Source organism: Aythya ferina (assembly GCF_964211825.1).
Source record: "Aythya ferina genome assembly, chromosome: 1".
NCBI classification, from domain to species: domain Eukaryota; kingdom Metazoa; phylum Chordata; class Aves; order Anseriformes; family Anatidae; genus Aythya; species Aythya ferina.
Window position 1 is genome coordinate 124,687,712 of NC_140296.1, and position 21,253 is coordinate 124,708,964.

Genomic DNA, 21,253 nt, shown 5'->3' on the forward strand with positions numbered 1-21,253 from the left:
AGCCACGCGGGCTCTTTCTGACCTTTTCAAATTATGACGAATGTGTTTAGTATAATTGGGAGGCACAAAACAGACGAGAAAATTCAAGCGGGGAAAGGTCAGTTAAAGGGCGAAAATCCAAATGACGCAAACACTGAAAATCCCCCTGAAGAGCAGAACTGCAGGAGGAAGCAAAAGGAGACGGAGACAGGGGAGAGAATGAGGAGGAGGAAGGTGCTGTAGGGACCAAGGAGACCCTGGGAGGCGTGAGGGAAGTCAGGAAAGCCATCGAGGTGACAGGAACGGCGAGCACAAGGGCTGATGTGGCACTTACATCAGGACATGAAGGGGAAGGCGTGCTTGTTTCAGAGCACAGGTTTGGACAAGCAGAGTGGTGAAAGGAGGTACTCTGGAGGGGGTGGGCTCAAAGGAAAGCTAGCGAGAAACTACAGGGAAATCCGAGTGAAGAGATGGAGTCAAGTGGGCTGGTGGAGGTGCAGGTGGATAGCTGTGGGAAGAGGATAACGAGAGCGATGTTAAGCATGAAGTACTACTCTCAGGGTGTTCACGCTAAGGTGGTGTAGTGATGGAAAAAAGATGGAGATATAAAAATTCTCTCTGCTGTGTATTTGGCCAGGAGTTGTACAAGGATCGGTGAGGACCGTGAAGCACCTTCCTGCCCTGTTGTAACTGGGAAGGGCACAAGGCTGTTATTTCTGCCTGGCACAGTCATTGTGTACAGATCATTCCCACCAGAGTCCTGAGGCCAAGAGGACCACTGCTGTTCTTATTTAGCATTGTGTCCTGAGGGCAGTGAGGCCCCTACGGCTGCCCTGCTATCTGTCTGTCCATCTGCTTGTCTGTCAGTCGCCACAGGCCGTGTTCAGCCAGGTTTGACAAAAGAAGCAGAGTCTGAAAGGTAAATAAGCTCCAGTAAGTTGTATGGAAGCTGGCAGCCTGACAGAGGAGAGATGCTGTCAGTGACTGTGCTGGAGGAGAGCCCGTAGCCACGCCGCTGGGCAAAGCCCCACCGGTCAGAGAAGTCCAGCCAGCAGGCCAAAATAAATTAAGCAGAAAATATGGAGAAAGCTGTGTGTGTTAGAGAGCACTGGACAAATAGCCCAGTGACACAGACTGCAGGTAAGGGGAAAGGACACGCAGCTGTGGCAGACTGAAAGGGTGTCATCACGATACCCTGGTCGAAGGAAGGGCGGTGGGAAGTATAGAAAATATAGGCAACACATCCAAACAGAAGCCAGGCTCCTCGGTCCTGTTGCTCACAAAACCACCGGTTCTAATAAGCTCTGGAACACCAGAGACTTCCCAGAAGGCTGGAGAAGAGCAGCGCTGCGCCGGTGTTTGTAAAGAGCAAACAGAAGACCTGAACATTTCTAGGCAAGAGGGGAGCTGATATGAGATTCTCAGCTAATGCCAATCAGTCTGATTTGGAGGAAACTGATCTTGCTGCATAAACTTGTTTTGTTCGTGTCAGTCTTTGATGTGACTATGGGTTTTTTTTGGAAAAGGTGATGGCTTAGATCTATCTAGGTTCCTGGAGGCATTAATATCCCAAAGCGTTCTGGTGAGAAAAAAAATAGCATTACGCAATATTAACAGAGCAGGAGATTAAGTGAACTGATTAACCACGTTTTACCACATGCAAAGGGAAGTCCACCACTGAATGGAGGTGTTTATTCTGTGGATGCCCAGGAATGAGCCCTGGGTCAGGTATGAGTCAACACTTTATTCAGCGCTTGGTGAATGGATACAGTTTATTCTGACACAGTTTTCTGAGGACACAAATATTGTTAGGGTGTTAAAAATAATGAGGTTAGGACCAGCACAGCATGATCTGCTGTGTTCAGTAAGGTGGTCATTCTCAGAAAACTTCTTGTAAGACAACTGAAAGCAAATTGTACGGGAACAGGGAAAGATGTCCACAAGGTAGATATGCCCATGTCAGCAGGGAGCATCTTTCAATCCCCAAAAGAGGTGATCTGAAAAGTATTTAGGGGTCATATCAGGCAGAAAATCCCAGTGGGACAGGCCACAGCAATGGATCTGACCTGGTGCCTGACCATGCAATGACAGGACTAAGCAGCAGAAGTGAGGAGACCTCTTTTTGTGACTTGGGTGGACCCCATGCTGGGAAACTATTCACTGCTTCATGGTCTGTGTTTTAAAAATAACTTTGAATCAGACATGATTTGAAGGCTGGGGATCTCAGTAATTTAAAGAGGTCAACCTGTTTAATTTATCAAAAGGCAAAAAGAGACACGACCTGACTGCAGTATGATTTCTTCCCCGAGGAAAAGTATACCAGGTATTCTGGCGGAGAACGACAAGAGACAGCCACCAAAGAGTGACTAATAATCACAGAAACAGCCTACCACGTGAAGCGAGAGGTCCTCTCTCTTCTGGAGTCTTTGAGTCATGACTGGAAGCCTGTCTGGAAGGGAGTTCCTGCTCTGCAAAGCCCTGCAGGCTGTGAGAGCAAACAGACAGCAGAGCTACCATGCAGTTTTCCTCCTCTTATATTCCTCTGTAGGCGCCTGGTGTTGCGCTGCCCTCTGTGTAACCAGGTACAGGTCTTACGACCCTGTGTGCATTAACCTAGTACAAGTTATGAGGTTAAAACCCTTCCGAGTCATGTCGCCGCCCAAAGAGATTCACTCCCTCGTCCTTACAAGGCTTTTGCCTAGGAGCTTGTGGAGTCTGCACAGAGGTGTGAAAAATCTTCTAAGAAGACGCGACCCTGGATATGTTTGGAGAAGGGCTGGAGAAAAAATACCATCAGCGTGTCGACGAGTTATTTGGATTCTGCAGTGGTGAAGAGAGAAACAACCCAAAATGACACAGTACGGCGCTGCGGGCCTTAAAGTGGGGCAGAGGGGAGAAGGTGGGTCTGCAGCAAGGAGAGAGCGGGGCTTTCTTTCCGGGGGGAAGAGAAGGGTGATGCTAGAGGAGCAGAAATCCCAAACACTCATAAATAATAACGCACAACCTCGTGGTATTATGAGATTTTTTTTTATTTGAAAAGTTTGAAACGCAGTGAAGGCTGACATCCACCCGCACCCTTGGCTTCCAGTCGTTTTTCAGTGAGGGGCACTAGCAGCTCCCTCCTCAGCCCGCTCACCTCGTGGGCAAGCTTTGTGAGGCTACACCAAGTCCTCAAATTTCAGAACTTCCCTGTAACCACAAAGACGGGCACTCGCGGGCTGTTTTTAGCAAGGCGAGATGGAAACTTGGGATATAACGACTCCGGGAGCCCGGAGTTTAACCCCAAAACCCATTCCTTTGACCGAGGGACGAGGCAGAGCCCCGTCGCTATGCCTCAGGTGCGGAGAGGACCCGCAGGGGGCGCAGGACGAGGAGGAGGAGGAGGAGGAGGAGGAGGAGGAGGAGGAGGCGCCACACCCGGAAGGGGCCGCTGGTGAGGGCGGCGGGGCCGGGGCCTGCGTTGTGGGGAGCGATCGCGGCGGGGCCGTGCCCAGCGCCGCGGCTGCCGGTGGCGGTGGCGGTGTCGGTGCCATGGCGGCCGAGGGGAAGGTGACGGGGCAGAGCCAGGAGCAGTTCCTGCTGCTCGCCAAGGCCGCCCGCGGCGCCGCCCTGGCCAGCCTGATCCACCAGGTGCTGGAGGCGCCGGGCATCTACGTCTTCGGGGAGCTGCTGGACATGCCGGCCGTGCGGGAGGTGAGCCCGGACCCGGCACCGGCACCGGCACCGACCCCACCACGCAGCGCCCGCAGCCCGGCGCCGTGCCCTGACCCGAGCCCTCTGTCCCGCAGCTGGCCGACAGCGAGTTCTCGCCCGTCTTTCGCCTCCTGACCATCTTCGCCTACGGCACCTACGCCGATTACCTGGGTGAGCCCTGCCTCTGCCTGTGCTGGAGGGAGGGGGGAGGCTGGGGAGCACGCTGCGGTGGGGAGGATGCCATAATATAAGGTTTTGGGGCTGTGAGGTGATTTTGGGGGTCCCCGAGGCAAGGTGCTGCTCAGGGGGTTGCACAGAGGCTGTAAGAAACACACATGGTGCATATACTTCAGTCACACAACTGGGGAACGGAGATTGAGGCATAAATTCTAACATCTGCTCTTCCCTTTGCGACAGCTGAAGCAGCAAACCTCCCTCCCTTGACAGAGGCCCAGAAGAATAAACTGAGGCACCTGTCAGTCGTCACCCTGGCCGCCAAGATCAAGGTAATGCCCCTCTGTTACCCCGAGCCCTCCTCCCTCTGGGGTTGGCCTCGTGCTAGGCGCTGCCGTCTTTCCGCAGTGCATCCCCTACTCGGTGCTGCTGGAGCAGCTGCAGCTGAAGAACGTGCGGCAGCTGGAGGACCTTGTGATTGAGGCTGTGTACGCAGATGTGCTGCGAGGGAGCTTGGATCAGCGGAACCAGCGCCTGGAGGTGGATTACAGCATTGGGAGGGACATCCGGAGGGAGGAGCTAAGCACCATCACCCGCACATTGCAGGAGTGGTGAGGAGGAAGCCCCCCGTACTAACACCTAAAAAAAAAAAAGTCGCAGGAGTGGGCAGGGGCTTCACCAGGTCCCCTGTGTGTTGTTGGGGGGTAGTGTAGTGAGGTGGCCTCCTCTACCCCCTTTCCCTTTGCACAGTGGAGAACAATTTTCCAAATTCCTCCATGCTGGAGGAGTGAGATAACTGCAGCAACCTTTGCAACCAGTCCTGGCTGGCAGCAGGAGGCTTTCTGAGTATCCATCTGTAGCGCCCAACTTAGTGTGACTTTGTTATTTGCCCCCCCTCCCTCCCAGATAATAATGGCACTAAATTATTACATTGGACTGCTGCTCCTGTGCCTTTCCTGCCTGGTGTAGCCCTCACCTTCAAGGCTGTTTGGTCTCTGTAGAGTTAAATTTGTCATCCTTCATGTTTGTTTGGTTTTGTGTTTTTTGTTTTTTCTTTTTTTTTCTGTGCAGTATAAATTACCCGTCCTGTTCAGCTTTACGTCTTCTCTGCAGGTGCCAGGGCTGTGAAGTTGTCTTGTCTGGCATCGAAGAACAGGTTAGCCGAGCCAACCAACACAAAGAGCAACAGCTGGCACTCAAGCAGCAGATAGAGAGCGAGGTTAGTGGGCTGAGGAGGGAGCTGCTAGTACCCCTCACTTAAAAACGACTGGAACCAGTATTTGGTCATTGTCACAGTCTTTGCTTAAGTAAGGTTGCAACCCCCTGCGTGGTTGTGCCTGAAGAACCCTAAATCAGCTAAACACTCCTCTGCAGTGCCAAGGTCTGGGCAGCTGTTAGCACTTGGACCTGTGTTTGCAGCTCTTAAAACATAAAAATGGGGAAATTCCTCGGTTCTTGCTTTATTGTTGTTTCAGGTAGCAAATCTGAAGAAGACAATTAAAGTGACAACAGCAGCTGCCGCAGCAGCTACGTCCCAAGACCCGGAACAGCACCTAACAGAGCTCAGGGAGCCAGCCCCTGGCACCAACCAGCGCCAGGCCAGCAAGAAAACTTCCAAAGCCAAAGGGTGAGGAGTGGTGGCAAACAAATACTGCCACTGTCTGTGCGCATTCAGGGGAGTGCTGTTACAAAGCAGCAAGGTCAGGGGCTGCAGCGGTCTGTGTTCCTTGGAGGTGGGATGGTCCCAGCAGACTTCTGCCTCCTGCTGATTTGGAGGGGAGTCTCTGCAGCTCCTTAACTGAAGCTGAGTTCACAAGCCTTCCTTGTGTTCTCTTCTTTCACAAAGAATGTCAGCTGCTCTTCTCTCTGCACATTTCGCAGAGGAAGTCAGGCACGAAATTTAGTGTTCAGTTTGATTTCTTTTTTTCCCTCTCTCCACAGGCTCCGGGGCAGCGCGAAGATTTGGTCTAAGTCAAACTAGTTGGATCGCCCTTCACAGCTGGGAGGGTAGGAGGAAGAGACTTGGGGGATCGAGGGGTAGCGAGGGTCCCAAGTGTGATGCTTCTGAGCTCATCTCTGAGATCCATCTTGCCAACTAATTCTTCTGCATGTTTGTTCTCTTTCCTATCTCCTTCACTTCTTTTCCAGGCATTTCACACACTAAGCTTCCAGTTGAATGTGTTGCTGTTTCCCCTGCCCCTCAGGCTCCCATCATCACGATCATGTGTTTCTTTCTCTCTCCCTGTCTTCTGACAGGTAAATTTAAAGAGCCATAAAAGTCCGTCAGTCACCTTTGCATCCGTAGGGCATCACAGAAGCTTGGAACGAGTGCACTGGTGCTCAGCAATCATTTTGGCTCTATGAGACCCCTGGGACACTTTGTTCCAGGATGCAGCTGCCATCTTTGGTTGTTTAAACTTTGTTTTGCTAGGTGGGAGGGTAGTTTTTGAAGGGATTCTTTTAAAAATATATAAATATATTATAAATATATATAAAACAATAAAAATACAGATCTATGGACATATCTATACAGACTTGTGTTCCTGTGATGGTGTCTCTTTGCCTCATATACTGATTTTGGATATTCCTGTATAAACCATGACATCCCTGGCAGTGCTCAAGGCCAGGCTGGATGGGGCTTTGGGCAACCTGGGCTGGTGGGAGGTGTCCCTGCCCATGGCAGGGGGCTGGAACTGGAATGGGCTTCAAGGTCCCTTCCAACACAAACCATTCTGTGATTCTATGAACACATCTGTAATGCAGGGATGAAACGTAATTCTTATTTAAAGAGTTTCTTGTGTAACTGCTTTGCATCCAGAGCATTTGAAGGAGGTGCTTTTCGGGGATTCTTAGAGGTTAAAAAAAAAAAAAAAAAAAAAAAAAAGGAGGTGAAATTGGCTGCTGTGAGGTGCCCTGAAGAAGCCATCGGGTTCTTCGGAGGATGCATCCTTGAAACTGCCTTGGAGCAGAGTCAGGCAGCTGCGGGCGCCACGCTGCGTGGTGGCTCTGTGGCAGCTGATGTACGCTGACACTGTGACTGCTGCCCCCACTCAGCTCTGCCTCTCGCTGTGTGCCAACACTAACGTTGCATTCCCTGACCCGACGTTTCTGTGCGTGAGCAAACCACCAAAAAAAAAATATTAATGGGACAACAGAAGGCCCTGAACTTTGCCCAGGCAGGAAGCGTGAATCTGCCTGCAGGAGCGCAGAGCTTGGTCCCGGCTCTCCGATTTGGGCTGACTAATTGGCAGAAGTAGTGAGTTCACTTGATGAGTCCTGCTTTCCATAAAGCGCAGCGAGGGGTTGCGACTACACCTTCGGCTTTTGTTGGAATTATTTTGAGCCTTCCTCCCTCTGCATCGCGTCACCTTCAGCTGTTTTTCTTGGTGGGGAAGGTCACCGTGCTCTCCGCATTTCCACACGTCTGTGAGAGGCAGCGATGTCTGTGGGCATCCAAATCTCCTGCTCCCTGGGAAGGGCTGGTCGTGGACCGAGGGGCTAACGGGGGAGATTAAGAAAAAGGAAGCAGGCAGTGACAGATAAAATTACTTTAGACCTTTTGTACGTCTGAAAAATAACTGAGAGGAAAACGTCGCTGCAAATTGCCTTGCCTGATGGCAAATAGCAGGCAGGAGCAGGGGTTTCGCTTTGCCCTTCACCTGAAAACCACGCTGCTTGTTTTCCTGTTCGCTTCAGCCTTGACTTTGAATTTCAGTCAGGGAGGCTGCGGAGATTAATTAATTAGTTAACATTTGTAAATCACTTTGAAGATGGCAAGAGTGAGATAAGTACCGAGCATTATTATTGCAAGTTTTCATTTTAATTTTAAATGTCCTCTTTGTGTTTTTAACCCTGCTTTCTCCCAAAGCAGAGCGAGGCCCCAAGCAGAGCAGAAGTATCTGGAGACACGGCAGCCAAAGCACGGGTGAAAGAATGAGAGGTTCAGTGGGCTGTAGAGGGGAGGGCGTGACGAGATGTGCTGGTCCCAGCTCTGGGAGCAGGAGCCCTGCCAGCCCTGGCACGGCTGAGCAGTCATTCACTGCGGCCCTCTTTGTGCATTATACGCAGGACTCATACATCTGGGTTCAGGCAAGGGGAGAGGGCAGCGATGCAGCCAGGGGCTGAGTTGCTCCGTCCCTCCTCCTCCCAGTTTACACCTGAGTGTGGGGAGCGATGTCAGGATTTTGCCAGACACCTCCACCTCCTAGGGCGAGCAGCAACCATGGGTTTTTATTAGGAGCACAGCTGCAGGGAAGTCTCTGCGGCAGCTCTGGGACACAGCAGCCTCTGCCCTGAGCTCCAGGAGCTCCAGCAGCAGCAGTGGGCTCTTTGTTCAGCAGCTCCCAGAAGGGCTCCGGGCTGTTTGCTGGGGTTGCTGAGGCTGTCCTTGTCCCTGTTCCCCAGATGAGACATAGGAAAGGTTACTCGTGTTTGTCTTTTGGAGAAGGGATGGGCCGGTGCGTCTCAAAGTAGCTGCCAGAAATCGCTGGTTAGCAATTCATTTAGCACCAAAATGCCAGCTGGATCCTCGAGCTGTGAACCTCACATGGATAACATGAATGTCCAGAATTATTGTAGCGTTTATGTGTGTGTTAAATGCTGCTCCAAAGCAGAAGCGAAGCCCCTTCCCCTTCATATCAAGACAATATAATTCTGGGAAGCCCTTGCCCTGTCTCCTTGCGGGATTCCTTCCCCTGACCTCTGAGGCATTTAGCAATGGCTTCAGGGTGCAGGCAAAAAGACAAACCATCCGTTTGGAAGGAGCAGGATGGGGAAGGAGACTCCCAGTGACCATGTGTGATCTCTTCCCGCTGCTGGTGCTGCGTCCTAGCCCCTTGTGTGAGCTTCTCCAGCGCCAACCAAAAGCTGGTTAATTTTATCGTCCCCGGTAGTCCTCTTGGAAGGCTGCCCCAGAACCTGCCTGCCACCATGGTTAGGAAGTTTGTCTAATTTCCAGCTTAAATGTATTCACAGCTAGTTTATATTCTCTTGTTCCCGTGCCAATATGGCTTTAGATTAAACTGTTTTTCCTCCCTGGTACCTCTCTCCCTTGTGTATAGACTCCACTTTGCCTAACCTGTCTCCTCAGATATTATGAGCTCTTCATAGGTCGTATCCTACAAGCTCTTACCTGCACTTCAAATTAAGCTTTCTTGGCTAGAAACAAGCACAGTTCTCATCCACTGATCAAGTCTTATCAACATCTTGCACAGCAGCAGCAATACATACCTGTAGCTACTATAAATGCCTTCAGGATTGCATTCGTCTTTTTCCTGATGCTGCAGTAAGTGCTCACAGTTGTTATATGATTTACTGGTGATCCCGAGTCTTTCTTTTTTCACTGCTTACAATCAAAGAGGCTCCAATTTAAAGCTAAGAGTTTACAGCTAAGTCAGTCTTGACTTCAGTTTGTATGTACCTTTTCTTTTGCTCTACTAACTTTAGTCCCTTTTGCTGTGATTGACACCTTTAAGACCATCTACTTCTTCCTGTGTGACACTGACGCAGTCTGGCAATGCGTCTGCTGGTTTTTGTTTTGTTTGTTTTTTTCCTTTTCCCTGCCAATAACAGGGGATGGATATCATGAGGCTGGTATCTCTGCTTCCAGCTTACGGCAGCAGCAGGTGGAGATAGGCAGTGTTGATCCCATGATTGTCCCTGTGTATCTCCCTTCACCCCCGTCGGCTTGTATTAAGTGCCCTCAGGATATATAAACCCAGCCAGCCAAAACTGCCAGATGCAAGGAAACAGTGGAAGTAATAATCATCTGAGCAGAATTTCCTCGTGGGGATATCTTGTGAAGTGTTGTCTTTAAAAAAGAAAATCGCCAGGAGGAAAAAAAAAATAGTTACATTGAAATCAGGGGTGAAAAATAAGTTATTTTTCAGAATGTTTTGGAAAACAGATAAACATGGCAAAATCACACCAGTGATTTTAAGCTAGACTGCATACTGAGCTCTATTTTAAATCTTGTTGTTCTCCCATACTCCAGCCTGTGCTGTGGGACAGCTATTTGGGGGATTTCGCACTCCAGGCTCACAATGTGCATTTATTTCCCAAACAGAGCATCATGCCTACAGACGGCTCTGTTTCCTGCAACTCTCTTTTGTCCTCTCTGCTTTGAAGTATCTGTCAGGTCACCAGTTTTCTTCCTCCCTTTCCCACCCTTCCCTGCAGTCTAGTACTGCGCCGGCCTGCTTTTCTTCTCTGATTCATGGATTTTTAAAGCCTGATGGGAACAATATAATCATGTTGTTTGGCTTCCCATGAGGCTTCCCGAAAACTACCTACCCCAGTTCCTGCGTCTGCTCCCCAACTTCTGTCTGAGGCATCCCCATCCAGGTTTTGGTGTAGCAAGATCTGGACAGTCCAGGTGTCTTCTAATGATTGCTCTCCCCAGTGAAAGCCTGCACCTCATTTCCAGCCTCCTCATCAGGGAGCTGCAGGTTTTCTGCTGGGTTAAAGAGCCCTCTACTGTCAGAAACTTCCTTCCCATAAAGTAACGCCAGCCCAGGCTCAAGCGGGACTTCCAGTTCATTTCATTTTGTGGTGCCTCTCATCGCTTCCAGGCTTCGAGTCATCCTTGCTCCTCCCTTCTGGACTCCTTCGAATCTTTGGTGTCTTTCTCAGAGCAGGAATCTCAGATAAAACGCTTCAAGCAATGGTTTCACTGCTGTGGTATAGGGAAGAAATTTCTCCTCTGTTCTTGATGATGCCAGACTAATGTATCCAAGTCCACCCCGTTTGTACAACTGAATAATTATGCATTTAAAATTAATTTACAGGGTTGTCTCCCAGCCCCCTAATTCTTTTTAGAGTCCCTTCAGAGTTTCCAAAAAGTCTTCCATCTCGAACACCTTTATGCTCCGAGATGAATGCCTTTCTGCTGTCAGTGCAGCCACAACCACTCACCAGTGACAAACAAACCCTGTGCCAGTGGGTATGGGCTGCACTGCGTATCTCATCGCTTCCCAGAATTTATTACCTCCCTCTTTCCTTGTGTCCCGCAAAAGCTTCATCAGCACTGGTTTAATTTCTTCTTTCAGATCATTAATCAAACTGTTAATGAGCATTCGTTTCAGAACAGCATCCTGTTAGAAATACTTCAGTATTCTGGGGACTCTTTCCCTCCTAGTTACTTGAAATCTCCCAGTAAGCTAGAATTTATATTATAGACCCTTTTGTTGTTAAAAATAAAAATAAAAACAAAAATCAGAGAATAGGCCTGTGTGGTGAAGTTAGATGTCATGTGCTGGTGTGACTTTAGGTTCCTGTAGTGCCTTTGTTAGCCCAGCCCACGACTGCATCAGAAAAGATGACAGTTTTTAGGAACAACTGAGGGGAAGCCAGCATGGGAACATCGATACATCCTTCTTAATTTTTAAACCAATTGCGTTTTCACTCTCTTATCTTAACTTAATGCCAGTTTAACTGATTTACAGCTAGGATATCACCTCATTTACTGTTTATAAATATGGGCACAAGGTTAATTTTCCCGTGTTCATCTTACTTCCCCAATACTTTACGGCTTTAAAAAGTGCAGTGAAAGGTGCAGAGCCTCAGGGCTACCGACAGAACTGTTCAAGGAGAAGTTTCCCAGTAGCTCTAATAGCTCCCATTTTCATGATAAATGTTTATATATGGAAAGCTTCAAAACTTATGTTTTATTTTAGTAGTCCTGGCAGGCTCCTCTATCTCAGCTCCAGGTGCTCTACTTGCTCCTTAGCCAGAACCAGAAGCATCGCCAAATTGCCTGGCTTTGGTGCTCCAACAAGCCTCATCTGAAGGTGATAGATACCAGATAAAGACTGAGAACTGATTTTGTCTCCTTCGGATGGATAAAAATGGCTAGGAAGTATGCCCCTTGCAACTTAAACGTTTGACTTTCATATAGGGAACATCCATTCTCACCTTTCTTATGCTGAACGTAGCGGAAGAAAACAGGCTGAGGGAGTCGGGGTTGTTCAGCCTGGAGAAGAGGAGGCTGAGGAGGGATCTTAGAGCAGCCCACCAGTACCTAAAGGGGGCCTGCAGGAAAGCTGGGGAGGGACTCTTTGTCAGGGAGTGTAGTGATGGGACAAGGGGGGATGGTTTTAAACTAAAAGAGGTGAGATTTAGATGAGATACTAGGAAGAAATTCTTTACTATGGGGGTGGTGAGGCACTGGTTGCCCAGAGCAGCTGTAGATGCCGCATCCCTGGAGGCGTTCAAGGCCAGGCTGGATGGGGCTTTGGGCAACCTGATTCCATGGGAGGTGATCTTCTCCATACTTTTTCCAGGGACTGAGGTTAAACTGATAGGGCTGTCATTTCCTCTCATGTATGTCTTGTACAGTGATATCACACTGGCTCACCCCCAGCCACCCTGTGCTTTCCCAGACTCCCAAGACCTTAGGTAAACTGTTGGGGGGGGGTCCAGTTATAACACACACAGTTCACTACTCCGGTGAATCCCATCAGGCCACGTGGACTTATGAACATTCAGCTGATAACACTGACCTTTTACAATTTCAGGAGCCACAAAGACATCCCAGGCCTTCAGCATGCCCTGATACAACCATCGATTACTTTGAAACAGGAAACTCTTTTCACCTGAAACTGTAGTTAATGTGTTAAAAAAAAAAAAACAAAAAACAACAAAAAAAAAACACTTAGGCGCAGTCTAAATGCCAAAGTTGTAGTGGTTTAATCAGAAGGGGGCTTTCTGATCGTGTGTTTGCGTTCTTGTTTTCAGGCACTCCAATTACAGCAGCGCACCTTCTCTGCACGCAGACTTCACCTGCTTTCTTAAAACAACTTCAGGCTTCTCACATCTTGTCTAAAGGCAGGAACAGGAGTAAATAAATGGTTGTGCACACACACACACCTTTCTCTTTTTTTGCCTCCATGCAATTCTCTGCACTCTCTTCCTTTTGATTAATAGCCTACATCTGTAATTGGTAAGTGAATTTTCATCAAACCAGGGTTCTGGTGAAAGCACAAGCCCCAAGCACAACTCGCACTCACTCAGCAGAAGCCGGTGAAGGCAGTAAATCTATTCCCACTGAGGTACAGATCTGCCCTTTCTCCTTTCCTTCGCGTTCTTTCCTCTTTCCCACAGTCCCTCAAGCCACCGATCGAAAGGCACTGCCAGGCCCGGATCAATGTCAGCCCAGAGCAGGTGAAAACATTTCAGCAGACCCCAAAGCCTGAGGTGAAAAACTGCCTCCTGGGACTGAGAGTCAGAGGGGTACTGTTCCCCCTTTGAAAGCAATCTGCCTGAAGCCAGGGTTTAACACCCTGTTAAGTGATTCTTCCCCTCCGTAGTCATGACACAAACACACCTTCTCCAAACGCACCCCAGAGGTGGAGGCCTTGCTGAGCCACCACCTGAAGCGCAGGACTCCTGCTGGGGTTTACTATGGGGGATAGAAGTGGGGACAGAGCCTGCCACCAGCTATGGCTCTTCCCTGTGCTTCCTTGGAGGGCGGAACACGCATAAACTCTGCCCCAACCTTTAACACACCAGATTCTGCATCCTATTTTTTGGGGCAAAGCAATCAGTACTCCGCGAGGTGTCTGTCCCTCTGTTAGGGTACAACACGGTAAGACACGGTAAAACCCCGGCACACCATTCTCAAGCACAAGTCAAGCATTAATTTCCTCTGTTCTGTTCCAAATTAATTTATGAAATAGTTTACATAACAGGACACGCCAGAGCAAGAAATTGGCCCAGGAGATCTTTCTTGGTCCTGTATTCCCAATGCTTTTCAAGCTTCACCTAATACCGAAGTTAAGAGATCACTGGTAGAAATGTCAAACGTTGTCAGCCTGGGTTGCAGAGAAATAATGAGCAAATCATGGGAATACTCCCCAGCTATCCAGGAACCCTAGAGGCCTCGTTTAGGGCTGCACAGATGACCAGGCAGCAAGAAAAAGCATCCACAGTTCCCCTTGAACATGCAGTGAAGCTACAGCAATTAGAGTGTCTTTTTGCAAGTGGCGGGTGGTTGGGTCCCTTACAATTTCCATGTTGTCACTGAGCATTATCTCACTTTAACGATGCGAGAAGGTTTTATAGGAAAAAAAGCCTTAGACACTGAATTTCTACTCAGCTGCTTCCTAAGGATATGAAAGAGGTTACCTAATTCCACATCAGGAACAATTAGATTAGCAGGAAGTAAAAAAACCATCCGAGAATTCTTTAGTTTGTTTCTTTATTCAGTAAACATCTAGTTACAAGTTCCACAAATTAAAAAAGTGGGGGAGCCAATCGAAGAAAGGTCGGGGGGCCCACAGGTAATCCAGCTTTTGTTCTGCTCCTCACCTCTCTAAAACACACATCCTTCTGCTTCTCCAGAGCCGCACCAAGGACCAGGAGGGGAAGAGAAGCCTTTGTCCCAGTGAGGGGACTAACACAGGGGTCTAGCAGGATTCCCTCATCTTTCTTTCACAGGGGACTAAACACAAACTCCAGAACCAGCCCAACCCAGCAGAGGAAGAGTGGAAAGGATGGAAGAGGCAAGGTGGCAGCTCCTCGTGCCCATCACTACTGGCAGAAAAGAACCAAGGGAGAGCAGAAAGGGAATGGGCAATTAACACGTTCCTTGCACATCAGTGAGATTCTCCGTGACCCACGGCAGCACCCAAACGGGGCAAAAAAGAGCAACGCAGAAGATTAGTTGCTTTGTTTCAATTCTTAAGTGGGAAGGAGGTTAATACTAAATTTGAGGAGGGTCCAAGTGGAGCTTTGAAGGGGCTTCAGAGTTTCACTGTCTGTACCTGGGAGGAAGGGAAACAAAGAGAGAACATAAAAAGAGTAAGTGGTGATTAGAAAGCAGCACAGAAGACAGATAAAGGCAATCTTAAGGGTGATGGTTAAAGATAAAAAACAAAAAACAAAAAACAAACAATTCACTGATTTTCAAGCACTAGATCACGTGCTAGCGAACCCTCAAGGCACAGGACAGAGTTTAGCACTTATTTGTATTTCAACCTGTTTTGACAGTAAACATTCTCGGAGTTCTACACAATGACAATATAAACACTCTGTGGATTGTGGTCCTGCATGATCTCATACCACTTCAACCACCACTTATGGCTGACAGCATCTTCATTTCTTGATGACAAAACTAACTTCGACAGTTTCCACTTTTCCACTCAGAACGTGATTTTCTCAAAACTCCCACCTTCCCCTGCTCTTCACAGTATCTGGGAAAACACACCTGATTCCAACGCTTCGAAATACTACAGGACTGGGGCAACGAAAAGAAAGCCCATACGGCTAAGAAGCAACCGTGCAGTGGAAGATGGAAAAGAGAAGTCAAGCCTTGTTAAGACTTACAATAGTGTGTGGATAGATTTGGGGGTGAGCACGCTGCACCCCCCACAAGGTCTGCTCTGGGTTCACCAGTCATACCGACGGGACTGTCTGGAGGGAGAATCCTCAGGGCCCTGGATGGCGAGGCGAGTCCCTTCGGCCCGGCGGCCAGCGGTGCCCTCGTGGCGTCGGTACTCCAGGCCCCGCTGTGGCCGAAAACGGGAGGTCTCTCGCCGCCACTCGTCGTCAAACGCAGCCGCATCACCTAGGGAAGGAAAGGAGAGCAGGCTCAGCTGGGGAAAAAAGGAGGAAGTGGTTTCTGGGTTTGCTGCGGAGGAGGACGTGGCCAGCACTCACTCTCGTCCATGTTGATGTAGTCCTGCCTTTCTTCCTGGTCGCCTGTGCGGTGGTTCCGGGACCGCTGCATGATGTGGGCTCTCTCCCTGATGTGGTGCCCGATAGACATTTGTTCCAAGCCACTGTCTGAGTCCCTTACAGTCCGCCTCGTCTCACGGATCTGAGGGCAGATGTGTGCAGGATCAACGTTTTAATTCACTCTCCCAGCCCCAGAAGGCGCTCCGATTCTTGTCTACAGAACTTCAGGCACGTTGCACTGCCACCACTCCCCGTATGTCAGATGCAACATAATAATGAGGAAAAAAAAAAAAAAAAGGATTCCCTCCCCACCATCCCTTCCCAGTGGCCCTCAGCATGGTTCAGTGACTCACAATGCGTTCCTCAAACCACAGCCGCCTGCAAAACAGAACTGCTGTGGGTGGCCAACACCGAGGCACCAAGTGAGATCTATTCGCTGTCAGCAAAGCCAGCAGCCTCGTGCTGGGAAGACACACTGCAGCCTCTCTCTTACCCCGCCAGGTGCTGAACGCATCTCTGAGGTCTCTTGATAGACTTTGGGCCCGTCACCCAGGTTGGAATAGGAGATGACAGTTGAGGAGGTAAACGTCTGGCAGTTAGCACCGTTTGTCATATGTTCCTGCAAGGGGAAATGAGCAGTGGCGTAAAGCAGAAAAGGGAGGGAGGAAGCGATTGTGGTTACGTCTCTCTCTGTAATTCCCTCTTGCTTAATTGTACAAAAGGAAGACTGTCCAGCTCTTCCAGCGATGCAATGAAGATGGAGCCAGGCTCTTCTCAGTGGTGCCCAGTGCCAGGACAAGAGGCAGTGGGCATGCACTAGAACACGGGAGGTTCTGTTTAAACATCAGGAAGCACTTCTGTACTGTGTGGGTGACTGAGCGCTCCAACGGAGAGGCTACCCACAGAGGTTGCGTGGTCTCCCTCCTTGGAAATGTTCAAAAGCCACCTGGAGATGGTCCTGGACAACCTGCTCCAGGTGTCCCTGCTTGAACTGGGGGGCGGCCCAGATGACCTGCAGAGGTCCCTTCCAACCCCAACCATTCTGGGATTCTGTGAGTGTAGTTCCTGTGGGTCCGTCTTTCTGGAGAGCAGCTCTTCTTGTTTCTTTCTGAACAAGCCTACCCCCACACTTCCTTCCTCCCCTATTTCTCCTTGCTGCACTCACAGCAGGTATGCCCCAAGAAAAAGCTCTGTCATTTCACCCTGGCCAGCACACAAGAGAGAAAGCCTCTGCCACCCTAGCAGCTTGAGAGCAGCCAACACAAAAGCAGCACAATAAGGTGGGAGACAAGAGAGGACGGTAGGAGCACCTCCAGTACTCCCCCCTTAATACAGAGGGATTCATTGAGGGTTCTTACCATGTTCCCAATCATGTCATTCATCATGCCAAACATATCCATAAAGCCACCTGCCTGAGAAAAAAGAAGAGAGCACAGGAACAGTTAGCTTGGAAGGATACAGGAGAAAAGAACTACAATAAGCTGTCTGCAAAGGCCATAAAACTGATGTCCAAGAAGATAAATAAATAAGTAAATTTGTAATTTTCCCTTTCTATCAGTAGTTCAGAAAAAAAAAAAGAGGATTTATAGTTGCTGTTCTCTCCGGTCTCTCAGGGTGCATTGCCCAGATGTTCTAGTTCTCCAGATCCCCAGAGAGGACAAAGGGTGTTCTTTTAGTGGGAGTCTGACTCCTCGTTGTGGTTTCACCCAGCCGGCGGCTAAACACCACGCAGCCGTTCGCTCACCCTTCCCCCTCCCTCTCTGGGATGGGGGAGAGAAACGGGGAAGTGAAGCCCGTGAGTTGAGATAAAGACAGTTTATTAAGACAGAAAAAAAAAATAATAACAACATTAATGATGATAATAGTACTACTACTAATAACGTGTACAAAACAAGTGATGCACAATGCAATTGCTCACCACCCACTGACCGATGCCCAGCCTAACCCCGAGCAGTCCAACCCTCCTTGCCCCGGTTAGCCACCCCTATATATTGTTTAGCGTGACCCCATTTGGCCAGTTGGGGTCAGCTGCCCTGGGTCTGTCCCCTCCCAGCTCTTGCTGCTCCCCCAGCCTGCCCGCTGGCAGGACAGAGAGAGAAGCTGAAATGTCCTTGGCTTGGTGTAAGCACTGCTCTACAACAATTAAAACATCAGCACGTTACCAGCACTCTTCTCATCCTAAGCCAAAACATAGCATCCTACCAGCTACCAGGAGGGAAATTAACTCTGTCCTAACTGAGACCAGCCTGACTCCTGAAGAACTGGGGTTTGCGAATCCAGGCACTCAACAAAATTAAGAGTCGAAATCTCAGGATGTGCACTAACAGTGGACTTAGCCATGAGACAGTCATCCTCAGGGATGTTTTCGCCTCATCACTATCAGCAATTAATTTAAACCACATGGGAGTTTCCATAGATTATATTCTTCCTAACATAATAGCTTTTCTTATTTTCCCCAATAAACACCTCGTTTTTTAATCTCGTAAACCTACAGGCTGCAGTAACGTACTGGGCCAGCAGGTCTCACAGGTTAATTGTGCAATACGTAAACAGAATTACTATGCCAGTTTAAATGTGCTGATTTTTTGTTTTTATTTTTTGCTTCCTCGAGTACATTCTTGTTCTCGCTTTCAGCAGACCAGTACTCACATGCAACGTTATAATCCTTTGAAGTCTATCTATTTGTATTATTAATCCTTCTCCGAGCTAGAACAACTTTGGGACGCTAGCCTCTCTCGCTGAGGCAATCCCACAAGGCAGCTGAAGTTGCTGGATCTGTAATAACCTATTTCCACCGTATTATTTCAGCAGATGACAGATCAGCATGCTGTACGTACGTGAGAACACCCTTCTCACTCCAGTCCTGTTCCCCTCAATGACTCTGTTGGCTCTTCCGTCCGACACCATTGGCAAAGGAGGTTTAATAATCACCTCAGCCTAACGAAGGCCAAGTCTTTTCCTTACATTGTCATAGCTCCTCCGTGACCTCTAAAATGTATCTGTTGCTTCTTTTTAGACGTATGAGGTTATTAAGAGACTTTCTGCTCTTCCTGGGTATTAACTCTCCCAGTTCCTACTAACTGTTGTGCTGTAACAGCTTTAGAGCTCTTCCCCGCTCAAGGTTCAGATCCAGCCCATCCATATAAACAGATTCTCCCCTCTAAAACAGCTCACAGGCCGGGTTAAAACATCGGAGGGGAACAACCAAAAGGCCTAAAGTCATACAGCAATTCATTGCAAGCGGTCCAAGAAAAGCCAGCTACATTCAGCTTCACTTCAATACCCTCTTCTGTATTCCATTTACTACAAATCTGAAGACAAACAGAGCTCATCCTGGTCTCCTCAAACCATCCCACCCTCACTGTTCGTCCTCACCATCTACTACATACGAGATACACACGGTCTTGGTCACATTTTAGCTACTAGCTGAACAGAGTGCTAATGTATCTCTGCATGAAGCCACTATTTGGGAAGCTTCAAACTTGGCACAGAAAAAACGAGTACTTACCATGCCCAGCATCCCAAAGGGTGAGATAGCTCCTGCCTGTCAGGACAACAGAAAAACAGAATAGAGCATGATCTTGCAACAGACAAATACTACACCCTCCTCAGATCACCCACACCCAGACCCAACAAGTAAGTTAAGGAAGCATCCCACAGACTCACAATGGTTCAAATCGTATCACTGCTAACAAATCAGATGGAAGTAATGCTTCTAAATTACTCCCAGTTTTATTGATTGATGGCCTTTAGAAGTAACACGTATGCCTTCCCTTCCTTCCATCTAACACAAGAAGGCAAGGGGCATGCCCAACCCAAGACACTGCCTTGTCAGTGTCCGAGCCCCCACACTCAGCCCCTCTTTTACCTGCATCCTGCGGCCGGCCTGGCGCGCCCCAGGAGTGGTCCCATCGGTGATGCCGAGCAGCGGGCCGAACCCAAAACTTCCAGAAAACATGCGGTTCATGTGCTGCCGGTGGATAGCAAAAGGGTCCCTTTTGAGAAGGTTGGGAGAACAGCGGTGAGGAAGGGATGACAGAAGACAAAGCCCTGCATAATAGACCTGTTCTGACAGAGTTTCTCTTATGTAACTGTGACTGTACTTTTTAAAATGAAAATTACGAGTGGTAATCCCTGTGGCTGGAAAAAAACAATTCTGGATCTCATTCTTTTCTTGTTTCTCATGTGCTAACTGATGTCTGTTCAGCAGCAGGTTAGTGTTCTGCTCCTTTTGGGCTAAGCATGGCTAAAGCCATTCCAATTGTAATTTTTTTTTTTTATCCTTTCACATACCTGTGCACAAACACATTCAAATACAAGGACCGAAACCTGTATGGCCTGACACTGATATTCCCCTGCCCCAAACCATCTCCACCTGCTATTTTTCTGTGATGTTATGTGTACACCTGCAAGGCCGAGATCACAAAGCTTTTGCAGGTCAAAGTCTCAGAGTCAGAATGAAAGAAAACAATAATTAGGGTCCCTAAATGCTTTTCCTTTCTTTCTTCTGTAGCCTCCACTTTGATGGCTGTATACACTGACACATGCTGGAGAAGCAAGGAGAGAGAAAGAGCAGGCACAAACTGTCACAAAAGACAGCAGCCACAGCAAAGAGGCTGAGAAATACCATAGCATTTCCCTGCCCATTTTACAGTCTGCATTTATCCTTCCTCAGCATGAATAACCTGAGCGGCACAGAGCTTCCTGAGATCACAAAAGCACCCAGCACAAACCAATACTTTTCTGTCTCTACTGGAAATGCTTTGCATAATAAAAGCCAGACTCATCCCCGCCACATCAATAAGCACACACACTCATTCTGTGACTAACTGAGACATCAAGGTCTCCCCTCCTGCTAATTTGTTTACAGCTGATAAAGTTGGTGATTATCATCACTTTTGTAAAGAAAAAACTGACTTTTTTTTTTTTCCCTGCACAAATTCCTCCATATTTGATGAAAACAAACTCTTACTGCGGTACAGTCTTATCCTTATCTCTGCTTCGGTAAGAACTAGCGAGTTTTATCAAGAGCAACCAGTCTGCGGACAGACAAAAATACTGAAGTGAGAGGGAACACACGAACAGCGCTTGGCACTTTTGGCGGATTTCAAGATTTATATTTCAGAGCCACTAATTTCCTGCTTATTTAGTTTCGTGCAGCGTGACAACTCCTTTCAGAGCCTTCTTCACCTTCCGCAGAGCAGCGCCTAACAAGCAGGAGAGCCGACGTCCCCCGTTTGAACTGGAACCTTCCTAGGAAGAAGCCCTGAAGCCAGGAGATGTGTTAAGCACCCTACCCCTCTCCTCCCCAGCCAGCTACGAGGCACGCTGGCCTACTTTCCCTCACGACGCCTCCTGCGCTGCCCCCCGGAGCCCCCGCAGTGCCGCAGCAGACCCCCCCAAGCCTGCCCGAGCCCCCCAGCACGACTCACATGGCGAAGAGGGGGTCCTCGGGCTCCCCATCCCTCATCAGCCGGAACATGCTGCCCGAGCCCGCCGCCGGGCGCTGAGCTGAGGTGAGCTGAGGGGAACTGAGGGGGGGGGGGGGGGGGCAGCAGCAGCAGGCCGGCGCTCCTCACAGGCGGCTTCACCCCGCCGCGGCCGCCCCCCGGAGCCCGGAGCAGACCGGGGCCGGCCCCGTGCCCCTTCCCCTGCCCGTGAGGAGGAGGAGGAGGAGGAGGAGGAGGCGGAGGGGAGGAGGGGGCGGCTCACGGCCCGGCTGCCATGTCCGCCC

General features: G+C 49.1%; 2 protein-coding genes across 6 annotated transcripts; one reads left to right on the plus strand and one right to left on the minus strand.

Annotated features, from left to right (window-relative positions):
- Positions 1-3,417: 3,417 nt before the first annotated feature.
- On the plus strand, positions 3,418-12,706 carry COPS7A (COP9 signalosome subunit 7A). Of its 3 annotated transcripts, none has more exons than XM_084501588.1 (8): positions 3,418-3,672; positions 3,768-3,843; positions 4,090-4,178; positions 4,255-4,457; positions 4,960-5,065; positions 5,322-5,473; positions 5,788-5,853; positions 12,580-12,706. In XM_084501588.1, exons 1-7 carry the CDS (start codon positions 3,511-3,513, stop codon positions 5,825-5,827), a joined length of 828 nt encoding a protein of 275 aa, XP_084357714.1. In that variant the 5' UTR covers positions 3,418-3,510; the 3' UTR covers positions 5,828-5,853; positions 12,580-12,706. The 3 variants fall into 3 exon arrangements, with proteins under 3 accessions (XP_084357714.1, XP_084357713.1, XP_084357712.1); XM_084501587.1 differs by lacking the exon at positions 12,580-12,706 and adding an exon at positions 5,995-6,131; XM_084501586.1 differs by lacking the exon at positions 12,580-12,706 and adding an exon at positions 6,103-6,231 and having other exon boundaries at positions 3,419-3,672.
- A 1,318-nt stretch (positions 12,707-14,024) lies between these two features.
- On the minus strand, positions 14,025-21,249 carry MLF2 (myeloid leukemia factor 2). Of its 3 annotated transcripts, none has more exons than XR_014691980.1 (8): positions 20,952-21,249; positions 19,388-19,514; positions 19,028-19,063; positions 16,878-16,931; positions 16,013-16,138; positions 15,502-15,661; positions 15,169-15,409; positions 14,025-14,606 (listed from the first exon to the last, which is right to left on the minus strand). XR_014691980.1 is itself a non-coding variant. In XM_084515905.1 (8 exons), exons 1-8 carry the CDS (start codon positions 20,999-21,001, stop codon positions 14,594-14,596), a joined length of 732 nt encoding a protein of 243 aa, XP_084372031.1. In that variant the 5' UTR covers positions 21,002-21,249; the 3' UTR covers positions 14,025-14,593. The 3 variants fall into 3 exon arrangements, 2 of the variants coding, with proteins under 2 accessions (XP_084372031.1, XP_084372030.1); XM_084515905.1 differs by having other exon boundaries at positions 15,244-15,409; XM_084515904.1 differs by lacking the exon at positions 14,025-14,606 and having other exon boundaries at positions 14,797-15,409.
- Positions 21,250-21,253: the final 4 nt, after the last annotated feature.

Coding starts and splice junctions, on each gene's coding strand:
- COPS7A (XM_084501588.1), top strand. CDS start 3,511: ATGGCGGCCGAGGGGAAGGTGACGGGGCAGAGCCAGGAGCAGTTCCTG. Junction 5,066..5,321: donor AGCAGCAGATAGAGAGCGAG/GTTAGTGGGCTG, acceptor TTGTTGTTTCAG/GTAGCAAATCTGAAGAAGAC. Junction 5,474..5,787: donor AAAACTTCCAAAGCCAAAGG/GTGAGGAGTGGT, acceptor CTCTCTCCACAG/GCTCCGGGGCAGCGCGAAGA.
- MLF2 (XM_084515905.1), bottom strand. CDS start 21,001: ATGTTCCGGCTGATGAGGGATGGGGAGCCCGAGGACCCCCTCTTCGCC. Junction 19,515..20,951: donor GAGGACCCCCTCTTCGCCAT/GTGAGTCGTGCT, acceptor CCTTCTCAAAAG/GGACCCTTTTGCTATCCACC. Junction 15,662..16,012: donor TGCGTTCAGCACCTGGCGGG/GTAAGAGAGAGG, acceptor ATCTGCCCTCAG/ATCCGTGAGACGAGGCGGAC.